Below are 13,346 nucleotides of genomic sequence, written 5' to 3'. Positions count from 1 at the left end.
CTCGCCTTTCGACTCTCACGCAAAGCGGCGTTCCGACCTGGCTGAGAGTCACCCCCGAAGTGCACGTGACATTGTTTAGTGCTGAGGTGTACGCGCGCCGGCGTAGGGCTGAGCACCCAATCAAAGACTCGGCGATGCCAGTTTTGCGCGGGCTCCCGAACGAGCGGATTGGGCCAATTTGGTTTTCCATCGAGCACGACACCTTCGCATACTCTTTTTGATACAGGTCGAGAGGACACAGCTTCCGCACTCGTTTCTACTGATCTATAGCATACACAATGGTAAGCGTTATTGTATCGCGCGTCGGATCTGGACCGCACGCGGTGGGGACGAAGGTCCCAGGAGCATCGATGATATCGAGAATCCAGTGCTAATTGATCATTATTTATAACAGAGCGGTGGCAAGAGATATCCTTTCCCTAAGGTACGTGTTTATGTGTATTTGGTGTTTATTACAGTACCTGATCTAACATCATTGTAAAAATAGCACGTTTGGGCTCCTACTGGTAATTTCCCTGTTCGACTACCCCGATATAACCTCACAGCTACCTTCCAATTAGTATCGGGAACAGAATATGGAACCTCGAGCTGACGCGTTTTTGTTTCACAGGTGGCTGGTGGCCTAACCCCAAGAACTGGAAGAAGAACTTCATCGGTGTCGGTGCCTCCGTTGCCGTTGGTGCTATCTTCCTGCGATTCTTCGGACCCCAGATCGTGACTCCCACGCTCCCCCTGGAAGTGCGCGAGCAGGTGTGTATCTCTTCTAGAAAGCTATTTGTTGGTTATGGGGTTGAGTCTAATATCGACTCATGCAGATGGTCGACTCCTTCAACAAGTCTGCCCGGGAAGGCCGTATCCGTGCTGGCAATGTCCAGGCCGATGCCGACAAGTCCGCATAAATCGAAAACTAGAAGCATTCACACAGCTATCTTACGACTTCTTCGCTCTCCACCCCGTCATTCGTCGTCCATTTATTCGTTTTTTTTTTCACTTTTTCCATTAAGCGGCACCAAGCACCGACATCTCTATGGGAAAAGCTCATGTCCATATCCTTCGACCGCGATATCTCGAAGGGGGTATTTTTTTTTAGCATTATGAGGGAACGTTTGTTTGTAATATAATGATGTTGGCACACAGTATGGCTACAAGCTATTTGACAGCACGAAGCAGAAAGAGCACTTGGTCTATCACAAGTGGTACTCGCTCTGCGTTCAATACTTTTGGGTTGTGGTCCATTTCTCTCCGTATAGAAGTGCTCTGTTAAAATGGTTTTTTTGTTTGTTTCTTTTGCTTATTTTAATGGATTTCTTAGTTACATAGAATTTCGTTGTGCCTAGTAAGTTTCTATGGTAGTCCATATATTTACACGTTTCTAAAAGTGCCAACCAAATTCTTCCGATAATTACAAATAGACAGTATACAACATAGACAAATATTATGAAACTTTTACGAACTAGTTTACTCTGTAGCTACAGCGGGTTCTTCCGCAGCCTCCTCCGCAGCAACTTCAGTCGCAACCTCAGCCTCCTCTTTAACGTCCTCCGCAACCTTCTCACTAGCCTCCGCCTTCTCAGCAGTCTCAGCAGCAGGAGCTTCAGGGTGCACCTTGAACACGCGCAGCATCAGTTCCTGAGTATCCTGCTTCGCCAGCATGAGGTTCGTGGACATCTTTCCGCGCCACATGGGGTAGATGACAGGCTTGCGTCCGTCCTCGAGATCGACTTCCAAAAACATGCAGCCTTCCGAGATACCCTCGATCTGCGTGCGCACGTTCTCATCCTTGATGAGCTCGATTCTGTGGAAGATGTGCTCGCACAAAAGGAACAGGAATTCTTTGCTTGCGACGACGGTTCGGCATTTCCGGCCGTTCTCCTGCTCTGCTATGTGTCTGTAGAGCAGGAAGAGTCCGTCGGACTGCACGCGCCAAGGGCACACACCTTCCAACGTCTTTTGGATCGTGAATACTTTGACGCCAGCATGCAACAGCTTGAGCCTTTTCTCGTTAAGCGTGATGACAGGTCTAACGTTCGGATGAACGTAGTAGATAGACCGCATCGGGTCACCAGAGGCGTTACGGACCAGCAACGACTCCCGAGGGAAGTCAGCAGAGATGGTGTAGAACTTGTAGACCTCCTCAAGAGCAGGATGATCGGGATCCAGAAACTTGAACGGCTCCTCGTTGGCATCACGAGGCAGGCGCACCTTCTTGGGAGTGGCATCCTCTGACGACTTGGCAGCTACTACAGGAGCAACTGGTGCAGCGGGTGCCTCAACCTCAGTGATTTCAGCCTCGGTAGTGGTCTCCTCGGCGACAGCGACCGGAGCAGGACTCTCAGAAGCCTCAGTCGTAGTCTCGACAGCTTGCTTCTTAGCGTCTGCGGACGATAGCTCCTCCTCGGCTTTGCGCTTGGCTTTCACAGCAGCATCGGTATACTCTGCAGTCTTCTCAAAAACAGTAATGAAGAAACCACCAGTATCCTGGAGGTGAGGATAAACTCTCATGCAGTGCTCAATTCCAAGCTCCTTGAGATCATCCTTGGGGAAGAAGTGCTCGGAGATACGGCTAGTGGGCGCAGTAGCCCACTCCTTGTCTTTGCCCATAACCTTCCAGTCGGTCATACCGGGTCTTCTAATAAGCTGAGGCAGCTCATTGCTGCAGTCGACAAGCTTAGCACATCCCTTCCAGTCGCGCAGAGCGCGGGCGACAACGGCTTCGTTTTCGATCGGGTTGAGAGAGCATGTCGAGTACACAAGTTTTCCGCCAACCTTGAGATGGTGAAGACCTCGCACCAAGATCTCATACTGGGTGTTATGAAGTCCGGCACCGTTGCCCGTGTTCCAATCTCTCCACACGTTAATGTTCTTACGCATGGTGCCGTCACCTGAGCAAGGCACATCGCAGAGGACGCGGTCGTACTTCAGGTAGGTTGGGATCACGCGGCCTGAGGCTTCGTGGGTCTCAGAGATTGCGATGCGCGGGAAAAGTTTGGCGTCATGACTGACGATGACCAGATTGGGCGAGTTGAGACGCTTGACTTGGTGGATCAGCATGTGCGCACGTTTGTAGTCCTTATCGTTGGCGACGACGAGACCCGTCGGCTCGGGAACGGCGTGGAGAGCTTCGATGATTTGGGCGGTCTTGGATCCGGGCGCAGCGCACATGTCAATAACGGTGTGTTCGGGCTTGACGTCAAGGAGAAGAGGGGGGATCATCGACACTGCTTCCTGACGTGAGATGTTTCCCTGATCGTCGAGTTAGCGGCTGGTACGTGGCTTATCGGAGAAGCAAAACTAAACTGTCAGACATACAACTTCGGTCTCCGAGACAAGGAACTTTTGGAATCTGGAGAAAGGTGCACTCTTGCGAATGACCGTCTTGCCAACTCGAATCTGCCAGGCAAGCTCATCTGGATAGAAAGGTAGCGGACTAGGAGGCTGCACTTCCTCGCCGTCCCAGACGATACCCTTGAGGTAGGGAATGTACTCGTTCAAGAGAGCGTCTCTGATCTTTGTGGGATCATGCTCGCTGGTGCCGGTTATGCGGAAAGTGACTGGCAGCGGGGCCTTGCAGGCGGTGAAAAACTCGTCCCATTCTTCCTCTGGGACAATGCCCTGGCCTTTGTAGTATTCAACAAATCTCTCATTCCTGCGAGGATAGCATGTTAGCAGAGCCCACTACAAGATGATCTCTCTATATTAATAGACTCACTCCTTCGCAATCTCCTTGTATCCATCTTCCCAGCCGGCGGTATCACGACCTCTCTTGGGCTTCTAAAGACACAGTAGTTTCATTAGCGCCTCGTTCCAATAATTGCAGCCAAATACGAGATTCACATACATCTCTTCTTCCTCGACGACCCATACTGTACTGTTCTTAGTTAATTTCAGAAGAAAGCAATAGACTGAGCGATGACAGTCTATAATTCCTCTGAAGCGTATGTATATTCAAAGAACGCTGGTGTGTCGAAGATAAAAATTTTAGATCGATGAGGCGTGCGGCTCATTTTTTTTGTCTTTCAAACAACTGCCTTCGTTTGGGAGATGGGATCGCATGCCTATTGATTCACTGCGCACCTTTGTAGAAGAGCTCCACAGGTACACTCATGGCGAAATCGAGGTAAGAGATTGCTAGAAGGACGTTTAAAATGGATTTAGCTGCTGACTTGTACAGATTTGAGTACGTGCGGACGTACGAACAGGACCAAATCCTCCTGCCAAATACGTATATCGTGATTCGACTTGACGGACGAGGATTTCACAAGTTTTCAGCGCATTATAAATTCACAAAGCCAAATGATATACGGGCACTTGGCCTCATGAACAAAGCTGCCTTTTGCTTGATGAAGCAGATATCAGATATATGTGGTGCATACGGACAGAGCGACGAGTACTCGTTTGTCTTGCAGAGACGGTGCCGTTTATTCGATCGACGAGAGGCGTGAGTAGTTTTGTTTGCAGGTTTTTTTTATGGTTGATGATTTGGTGCTGATTATGAATTCATGTGTAGAAAACTGGTCTCGACATTTGCAAGCACGTTCACAGCGTACTATCAGTTCTACTGGAACGAGTTCTTTCCCGATCAGCCACTAGACGCTACTCTGCTTCCTTCGTTCGATGCTCGAGCAGTGCAATATCCCTCTCTGACCGAACTTCGCCACTACCTTAGTTGGCGGCAGGCTGATTGTCAGTTTGATCTGCTCTTTATATCACTTTGCTTGTATCTGCGACAACTAACCTCGTTTCTAGGCCATATTAATAATCTCTACAATACGTCGTTCTGGGCGCTAATTTTGAAGGGAGGGGAGACGGAGAAAGAGGCAGAGCACTCGTTGATGGTGAGTAAAGTCTACTATTTCTGAACTGCAGCAATTCTAACGAGTTTCATCAGGGCACTAATTCATCCGACAAAAACGAGCTTCTTTTCTCAAGGTTTGGTATAAACTACAACAACGAGGACCCTGTATTCAGAAAAGGTACGATGTTGATCAGGGACATGGCCAAGGCATCCTCTGCCACGCCGGAGCCTGATCTAAAGGATGAAATGCCATTGCAGGAGAAATCAAAGCGACAGGCAGAGAGAGAGGAGAAGAGGAGACGGAAAGCTGAGATCGTTGAGTTGCATGAAGATATCATTGGGGATGGCTTTTGGAACGAGTCGTCCAAATGGCTGAGTTAAACGTTTTCGGTGCTATACATATTTTATTTCAATCTTCAAGATGTACATCTCAAGATCACAGTATTGACATCATGTATATTTCATGTTGATTATCAGCGGCAGATGAAGCATACACTGAATCATGGTAGCTGAAGAATCAATCAGATCAGAATACGCGACTGACGCGATGGAATAAACAAATAACCCTGTCCGTATATTAAGGGTTTTGCTGCCGTAAATGCACAAACCTGCTACATTTAAATCCATATGTGTGGCTATTGGAAAACTCCCAACACCTACACCAAGGTTTTACCAAACCTGATCTTACGAGCAAAAACAGTCTTCCATCTCAACCTGCACTCGTGCACACCTGCGCCTTTATAGAAACGGATTTATAGAGCTATTGCCCATCTGAAGAGATCAGACGGAGGCGTTGATATATACCTGACACCGCAGCTCTCAACATTTGATTTCCTCGAATGCGGCAAGAGCATGAGGGAGATTCGATGTCGTCCAAATTTGATTTCACAAAGATCAACGTGAGTGCTGGGTTTGAAGATGCCTGCAATCTCTACAAGAAAGCTAACTGATAGGATATAGTGGGTGAAAAATGACAAGTACTCTATAGTCAAGGCTTATAGAGAAGCTTTGCAGCTACAGGAACAACAAAAAAAGAGACGGCTGCTAGACACCCAAACCGATCCGAGCAGCAATACGTAAATGTTCCTATTGTGCGCGTATCAAGTCATATCCATGCTGACGAGATTGTTTGTATTTTAGAAAACGGCCGAGCCAGGGCGGATCATCAGATGCTCCACTTCTTAATGGCACGGTAGTCGAGCGAGAAGATGTCGATCAGAAAGACAGTACAAAGCCAGACAACGGGTCCGATAATGGGGCGCTTGTCGTGGCGTCTGACTCGAACCGTGACCAAGACCAACAGGTGATTACATTCTAATGCTTGCGTTTGAGAAGCCTTTCTCGATGGTATATTGACATAATATGACTTCTGCAGATCCGAAAACGACGAGCTTCATCTCCCCACGAATCTCAATTAGAGCAAGCTGTCGCAGTTTCTCGACCCTCCGCCTTACAATACACATATCCTCGATCTAGATTGACCAAAATGCAGAGTCAGCGCGCCAAAAGATTTCAGCGTCCGAAGTTTAGTACACCAACTTTCTGGCCCGGCGTGAAATCACTCTTGCCAAGGGCGCCTATCCATGACCCGGTGCCATCGTTGGCCAACAACATAATTCAAGCTCCTCCGCTCGACGATACCAACGGATTCTCTCTTTTATCGAATAATGTTGGCAGTGAAATCAGTTTTCAACCGTCTCCGCAGAGTTTGCGACGACCATATGTCGACAGTGTCACACAGACTGAAGCTGCAGAGCAGCCTTCATTGAAGCGGCCGATAGATATCTCAGAAGTTCCACAGGAGCGAAAGAAAAGACCTGGTTTCTTCTCGGCCAACTTTGACGACGACAGTTCCGAGGATGAAGCCACAGCGACGGAAGAGCCGGTATTGAAGAAAAGACGCCTGTTTACAGCTGACGCACCGAGTACACCTACAGCTAGGTTTTTGAGCTTTGATGGTCCAAATCTACCTTTCTCGCCTAGAAGGACCGGAGATATTGCTGCCAGACGCCAGCAACTCCTAATGAAGGAGCGCGAGGAAGAGAAGAAAAAGGAAGAGGAAGAGGCTCGCGAAAAGGAACGCAAGAAATTGGAAGAGGAAAGAGAGAAGTTAGAAAGAGAACGGAAGGAGTTTGAGGCCGAGAGAAAGAGAGAGTTGGAGAATCTTCAGCGCAAAAAGAAAGAGCAAGAAGAAGAAGCAAAGAGAGTGGCAGCGGAGGCAGCAGCCAAAGCAGCAGCAGCAGCAGCCAGCTCTAGCTCAAGTATGCCAAAGACTAATGATGCGTCGCAGTCGAATTCATCTCAAAGCTCTACTGGTCTAAGTTTCAACTTTTCTTCCGGGCCTGCAGAGAAGACCACGCCTACGATCTCGTTTGGTGCATCGACGACCGAAAAGCCTACAAGTTTCACCCCGGATATCACATTCGGAGCTCCTAGCACTAGCTCTGGTAGTGCAGGCGACGAGAAGAAAGATGACAAGCCTACTGCTGCACCATTCTTATTTTCATCAAAGCCTTCAGATTCCAGTGATAAGAAAGCAGAGTCAGACAAGCCTGCGTTCAATTTTGGCGCCCCTGCCTCGTCGGCTCCTACTTTGTCATTCGGAAATACCGGAGCCTCGTCTTCCTCTGGATCTTCGCTAGGCGGTGGGGCATCGTTGGCTTCTTCGTCAACGACACCTGCTTCTAAGCCTGCGTTGCCTTCATTTTCATTCTCGACCACGAGTAAGGACTCAGCAGAGAAAGATGCTGAAAAGTCTTCGGCGACTGCTGCGCCTTCGGTGCCTGCGTTCTCCTTTGGCTCATCCGCTCCAAAGTTGTCGACAGGCGGAGCTCCCACGTTCACATTTGGTCAGACTACCACGACAGGTTTCGCCAGTAAACCCCTAGCAAGCGGATCCGCGACTCCTACTTCGTCTTCCTCGCTACCCACATTCGGCGCGACAACAACGGCATCCACATTTGGATCTAGCACGGCGGCACCTTCGATATTTGGCGCATCTACCTCGTCTGCTCCAAAGTTTGGAGCATCAGCAACATCAGCTGCGCCTTCGTTGTCATCGACCGCTGCACCTGCCAAGCCAGTTTTCGGCTCGGACAAGCCAGGAAGCGCACCAAGCGCACCATTTGGTGCTGCGGCTGTATCTTCAGTTCCGCAGTTTGGTTCTGCGGGTTCTGCCAGTACTGCCTTTGGTGCAAAATCAAGTACTCCGACCTTTGGAGGCGCTTCGGCTTCAGCGTCCGGAACCAGTACACCAGTGTTTGGAGCGTCGACCAGCAACACAACGGGATTCGGAGCGTCATCAGCGTTTGGAAGTGCAAAGCCTACCCCTACTTTTTCGCTTGGTGCGCCTGCTGCTGATCCTGCGGCCGTGTTTGGTTTCGGAGGTAGTTCGACTTCCACAGCGGTGCCGGCTACGCCGGTCAACAAGCCTGCCACGCCTTCCTTCAACTTTGGAGCTCCTTCGGCAGATGCTCCCGCGCCAAGTGCCGTGTTTGGATTCGGGGCGAGTACCCCTGCGCCTGCTGCGACCCCTGCTAATGGTACGATTAGATTTGTGTTTGATTTGGCAACAGAGAGTAGTATTCTGATAAACTTGGATATCTAGGAACCACGACGACCGACAACAACAACAGCGGAAACATGTTTTTGGCAGCCGCACCGCCCTCAGCAAGCACTCCGGCTGGAAGAAAGCTTGCTCCGATGAGAAGTCGACGAACCCCTAGACGTTAGTTGTCCTTGATTGCGTGTTTGGTTACTTGATGTGCGGTTATTAATTGATGATTTTGTTTAGCATAAACGGAGTTGTGGGAAACGTTCTAGATGAATGATGTCTCTGAAGAGGGAGAAGACAGAGAGCAGATGGATACCCGTGTTGTATATTTAGTTGTATAAGAGCTATAATTTTGTATCTATGCATATTGCCTGAATTTTCGTTTGTAAACTTGTCATTTAAATGAAAGATTGCTTGATACCAAAAAATCATATGAACTTTTCATTTTTCCAATGCCACTTCATGAACTCCTTATCTATAACTTGTATCCTACGAATATCTCACAACGCGAAGACGAGCAGATGGATCCGCCGCAGGTCGGAGTTCTCAGGGGTGAGACTCATTAGCGAGAACTTTATTTCATTTCGCCTTTGTCTTGCCCAATACTTTTGCGCCTGGTTGAAGGGAGGTGTACACGCTGGGCGATTCTTATTTAGTGTATGCTGGATGTTTAAAAATATGTGAGGTTGTTTAAACGAAGAGGATGTGGATTATCAGGAATGGTCGCTGGTAATGAGAGTGGGTGTATGTAGTGCCATTTTCGTAACAAAATGCGTTGATATTTGTGCTCTTTCTTTTATTGACTCTCCCAGTCCTGCTTTTTGTTTTTCCGTCTTTGCCCGAAACTCTCATCTATGTAATTTATTTTGAAAATCACTCAGTTTCTGTGTAGCATTTACGTAGTAAAGGTAGCTATAAACACCGGGAGCTCGCGAACAAAAATCCAATCAACAAGACAGAAGTCTGAACCAAGAAACCCTAGATCATAGTCCCAGCACGTGAGATCGTGCGATTTGATATCCGAGATGCACAATCGCTAACAAGGCCGAAAGGAAAAACACATTTTCCTGAGGCTCTTCTGTTCGCTTTTCTGTGGGAATTGAGATAAATAGAGCTTGAACTTTCTATACATTTTGTTTTCTCTGCGACGGTGGGACTTAACCCGACAACAACTAACGCGATGACGGCCGATTCGACTAAAAATGGGGATACGGGCAAACCTGAAAACTGGGTCCCGGTATTCGAAGAGATTTTGTATACGCCCCAGCGTAAACTGAGGATCGTGTGCGCTGGCGCTGGGTTTAGCGGACTGATGCTGGCGCACAAGATCCAGCATGAACTGAAGGCTGAGGAGTTCATGGATTTGCAAATCTATGAAAAGAACGTTAGTATTGCTGAATGATATTCTGATGAGTGACTGGGTATTGACGCTGCAGTGTAGGCCGGGATCGGAGGGACATGGTATGAGACGCGATACATGGGCGCAGCGCTCGATGTGCCGGCGCATATGTACACGTTCCAATTCGAGCCGTACACGGAGTGGTCGCATTTCCACGTCTACCGCGACGAAGTGCTCGAGTACATGAACCGCACCACCAAGAAATACAACCTTGACAAGCACGTCGCGTTTGAGTCGCGGATCACGTCTGCGCATTGGAGCGATGAGAAGGCAAAGTGGTTGATTGAGGTCGAGAAAGCGGACAGGACGATAATCAAAGACGAAGCAGACGTCTTTGTGGATTGCTCTGGCTTGCTGAATAAGTGGAGATGGCCCAATGTTCCGGGTCTGCAAGACTTCAAGGGACATATTGTACACTCGGCGAATTGGGACGAGGATCATGATTATGAAGGCGAGCGAGTGGCCATCATCGGGAACGGCGCGTCTGGGATTCAGATACTGCCGCAGATGGTCAAGAAGGCAAAGTATACCGCAAACATCATTCGCAGCCCGACTTGGATCATGTCGAATTTTGGTGCCGAGTTTACACCCGACGGAAAGAACTTCAAGTGTAAGATTTTCTCTGTCTGTTTGCTTGATGATACGGGATGCTGACGCATATTTGGCAGTCACTGAAGAGCAGAAAACCGAATTCCGAACAAAGCCAGAAACACACCGTAAGTTCAGACACGAGATGGAGACCGCGACAAACAAACGCTTCCCCTCGCTGCACAAGGACTCGAAAGAACAAAAAGCGTTTGTGGAGTACGTCACCAAGAACATGCACCGTCGACTGGGCGGGGATCCCGAGCTGATTGAGAAACTCGTGCCAAAGTACGATATCGGGTGTCGCAAGGCCACGCCTGGAGACAATTATCTCGAGTGCTTTGCAAACAAGCTTGCAGATCCGATAATAGGTGGTATCAAGCGGTTCACAGAGACCGGAATCGAGCTCGACGATGGACGCAGGTATGAGTTTGATGCGATAGTGTGCGCGACCGGGTTCGACACTTCTTTTATGCCGAAATGGGATCTCTCAGGACGGAACGGGGCGCGGTTGGAGAAGTTATGGGCAGAGGCGCCATATGCGTACTTCAGCACGGTGCTGCCGGAGATGCCAAACTACTTTATGGTGAACGGGCCCAACTCCGCGTCCGGGCACGCGCTAATCCTGACCGGGATGGCGACGGTGGTTGAGTATATCTCAAAGTGGCTGAATAAGATGGCAGAGGAGGGCATCAAGAGCATCGTTGTGAAGAAGAAGTCGATAGACGACTACAATGTCTATACACAGGAGTTTCTCAAACGAATGGTGTGGTCAGGAGGATGCGCGTCGTGGTACAAAGCCGGCAAGGATCCGAACAGAGTGACTGCTCTGTACGGAGGGAGCATGTTGCATTTCAAGAAAATCATGAGCGCGATCAGGGCCGAGGACTTTGAGATTGAGTACTTGTCGAGCAATAGTTTTATGTTTATGGGGAATGGGTATTGCGACATCGAGGTGAATGGCGGGGATCTGGCGTATTATTTGTAGTATTTAGGATTCATTTTTTGATCTAGAATACGGAAATACCGAAGGAAATTGCGTAAAAATTAGACGACAGGCAATTCGTAGAGCAGCTAGCAAAGCAAATTGTAGAGAAATTGTAGAAATCCAGGCTACTATTAAAGAATCTGAAAGCTGTCTCGCGTCATCCAGGCGGATTCATGGCAAAATAAATATAGGCGATGGCGTCATTTATGGTGGATACCACTGGCACGACGCACGGGGGAAAACCTAAGGACGTATACGGTCTGTATCGTACTCGGTACTTTTGCAATCTTGCAGATATACGACCGAAAAAGATTCAGAGAATGAGTATATTTCCCTGAAGGCGGACATAAACGGAAATATAGAGAACGCTTGCGGACAGGAATCTATTATGCTTGGTTCTTTTTGGAATAAGAGGTATCATTGAACCACCGGGGATTATTCTGTTATTTCTTTACTTTCACCGAATTCAGTATATCTTTTCTATTTTTCCCCAACCACTTCTTAAAGAGAAGAGAGTAGAGTGCTTGAGGAGCATTTCCGGAAAAGAGGTGGAAGGTGAAGGTGATTCCGAGCGCACGCAGCATTGTCCACATCGCGTGCTCTAACGTCAGCACACCTAGGATGAGCGTGATTATCTGATCATACAGAGATTCGCCACCCTATCTGAAACCAAGATAAGTTGCAAAACAGAAAGAAACAGAGATGGATTGGCGGATATATTTCATAGCAATGTCGCTGAGGACATTTCCTGTAATGGGCTCAGGAGGCTAGGCGGGGAAACTTGATGCTGTTATGAGACTCTGGAGCTCTACCGCAAGCCACCTTCCCTGTGCCGGGGTGAGTCTGAACTCAAACGGGGAATAATAAAAGAATCGAGGAACAGAAAGCAGAAGGGCAGCATGCAATCTGGAGAGATTTCATTAATTTGAGCTGACTGGAGTGGACAGGAAGGTAAACAAGATCTGTTTATCTCGAGGGCGACTCATTAGAGTTTAATGAGTGACAGCGAACGCGGGCCGCTGCAGAACAAAGTGACAGGGCGAGGAAGGAGCGGAGCGGGTTGACAACGAGCAGGCGATCATGACTGATTATGACTACGACTGACTGCTGACGATGACTGGGTATGACTTGAGGGAGGGGTTGAGACTCGCAGATCTCTGGATGCGTGGGCTTATCGGCCTAGCGCAGGAAGCGCGAATCTAGTCTCTGGCACCACAGTCACGTTGACTTGATTCCCGGACATCATAAACAATAAACACGACGGGCTTTGTTTATGCAGCAGTCGCAGCAGTAATGTATTTTGTGATAGAAATGCGCCGAGTGAGCAGCGCAGGATATCGAGAGAGCGCGAGGCAGGAGGAGAACAGGTACGCGTCGGAAGTTCCGAGGATTGCGATAGAGCACATCAGTTTTAGAGTTTGCTTATCAGTTATCGATTGCCGTCCACGCCGTGCCTTTGTACCCGCTCTGTGCTCGCTCTGTGCTTCGTCGTATTCGTCTGCTCTTCGTGCTCTGGCTCGTGCTATACATTAGGAAGAGAAAAAATTTGATTGTGAGACTGAGCACGGTGTAGAGCTGCAGGACTATCGAGGATGAGCTATAGAGGCAGGATTTCATGATACCGATATAATTGTTAGTAACCACCGGTGAGCGCAGATATAACAGCACTATAGATCTGACGGCGATAGTCGTGGTCAAAGGACATAAGACCCGCAACCGGAACAAAGACATGCGGCCGCAGCGGTATGGGGACCGGGAGGTACAGCAGCGGGCAGGTACAGCGGTTCGACACCCTCAGATTTTCGGCTTCTCCGGATGTCAAACTTTTCACTTTTCCTGGCTCGTTTTCCGCCGTAGTGACGATGGCAGGATCGTAAACATTGGCCGGTGGACAACGAGGGAATGGTACGTGCGCCTGTGTATCTCCCCGCTGACTCCTTCCTCGGGCCGCAGGCCGTATGGGGGCGACTCAGACGGCTTTGACCTCGCTGCACTTTAATTCATAATTAGATAAGATTCCCGCCGA

General features: G+C 48.8%; 5 protein-coding genes across 5 annotated transcripts; 4 read left to right on the top strand and 1 right to left on the bottom strand.

Moving 5' to 3' along the window:
- Window positions 1-278: 278 nt before the first annotated feature.
- Window positions 279-899, top strand: BZA70DRAFT_287345 (uncharacterized protein; the record flags this gene model as incomplete). The annotated part of the gene is made up of 5 exons (XM_064913940.1): window positions 279-335; window positions 395-424; window positions 488-506; window positions 611-750; window positions 816-899. 5 exons carry the CDS (start codon window positions 279-281, stop codon window positions 897-899), a joined length of 330 nt encoding a protein of 109 aa, XP_064771050.1.
- A 559-nt stretch (window positions 900-1,458) lies between these two features.
- Window positions 1,459-3,862, bottom strand: BZA70DRAFT_265335 (S-adenosyl-L-methionine-dependent methyltransferase; the record flags this gene model as incomplete). The annotated part of the gene is made up of 4 exons (XM_064910958.1): window positions 1,459-3,243; window positions 3,310-3,646; window positions 3,710-3,771; window positions 3,839-3,862. 4 exons carry the CDS (start codon window positions 3,860-3,862, stop codon window positions 1,459-1,461), a joined length of 2,208 nt encoding a protein of 735 aa, XP_064771049.1.
- Window positions 3,863-4,050: 188 nt separating this feature from the next.
- On the top strand, window positions 4,051-5,367 carry BZA70DRAFT_293312 (uncharacterized protein). The gene is made up of 5 exons (XM_064914410.1): window positions 4,051-4,117; window positions 4,172-4,438; window positions 4,508-4,683; window positions 4,747-4,835; window positions 4,889-5,367. Exons 1-5 carry the CDS (start codon window positions 4,104-4,106, stop codon window positions 5,174-5,176), a joined length of 834 nt encoding a protein of 277 aa, XP_064771048.1. The 5' UTR covers window positions 4,051-4,103; the 3' UTR covers window positions 5,177-5,367.
- A 294-nt stretch (window positions 5,368-5,661) lies between these two features.
- BZA70DRAFT_265333 (uncharacterized protein) lies at window positions 5,662-8,527 on the top strand (the record flags this gene model as incomplete). The annotated part of the gene is made up of 5 exons (XM_064910957.1): window positions 5,662-5,694; window positions 5,756-5,871; window positions 5,936-6,098; window positions 6,171-8,337; window positions 8,403-8,527. 5 exons carry the CDS (start codon window positions 5,662-5,664, stop codon window positions 8,525-8,527), a joined length of 2,604 nt encoding a protein of 867 aa, XP_064771047.1.
- Window positions 8,528-9,155: 628 nt separating this feature from the next.
- Window positions 9,156-11,457, top strand: BZA70DRAFT_272723 (uncharacterized protein). The gene is made up of 3 exons (XM_064911714.1): window positions 9,156-9,732; window positions 9,790-10,357; window positions 10,416-11,457. Exons 1-3 carry the CDS (start codon window positions 9,529-9,531, stop codon window positions 11,318-11,320), a joined length of 1,677 nt encoding a protein of 558 aa, XP_064771046.1. The 5' UTR covers window positions 9,156-9,528; the 3' UTR covers window positions 11,321-11,457.
- The last annotated feature ends 1,889 nt before the right edge of the window (window positions 11,458-13,346 follow it).

The sequence above is a fragment of the Myxozyma melibiosi genome, assembly GCF_037950935.1.
Source record: "Myxozyma melibiosi strain Phaff 52-87 chromosome Unknown BZA70scaffold_1, whole genome shotgun sequence".
Classification (NCBI taxonomy): Eukaryota; Fungi; Ascomycota; class Lipomycetes; order Lipomycetales; family Lipomycetaceae; genus Myxozyma; species Myxozyma melibiosi.
This window is presented reverse-complemented; position numbering and strand designations above follow the sequence as displayed.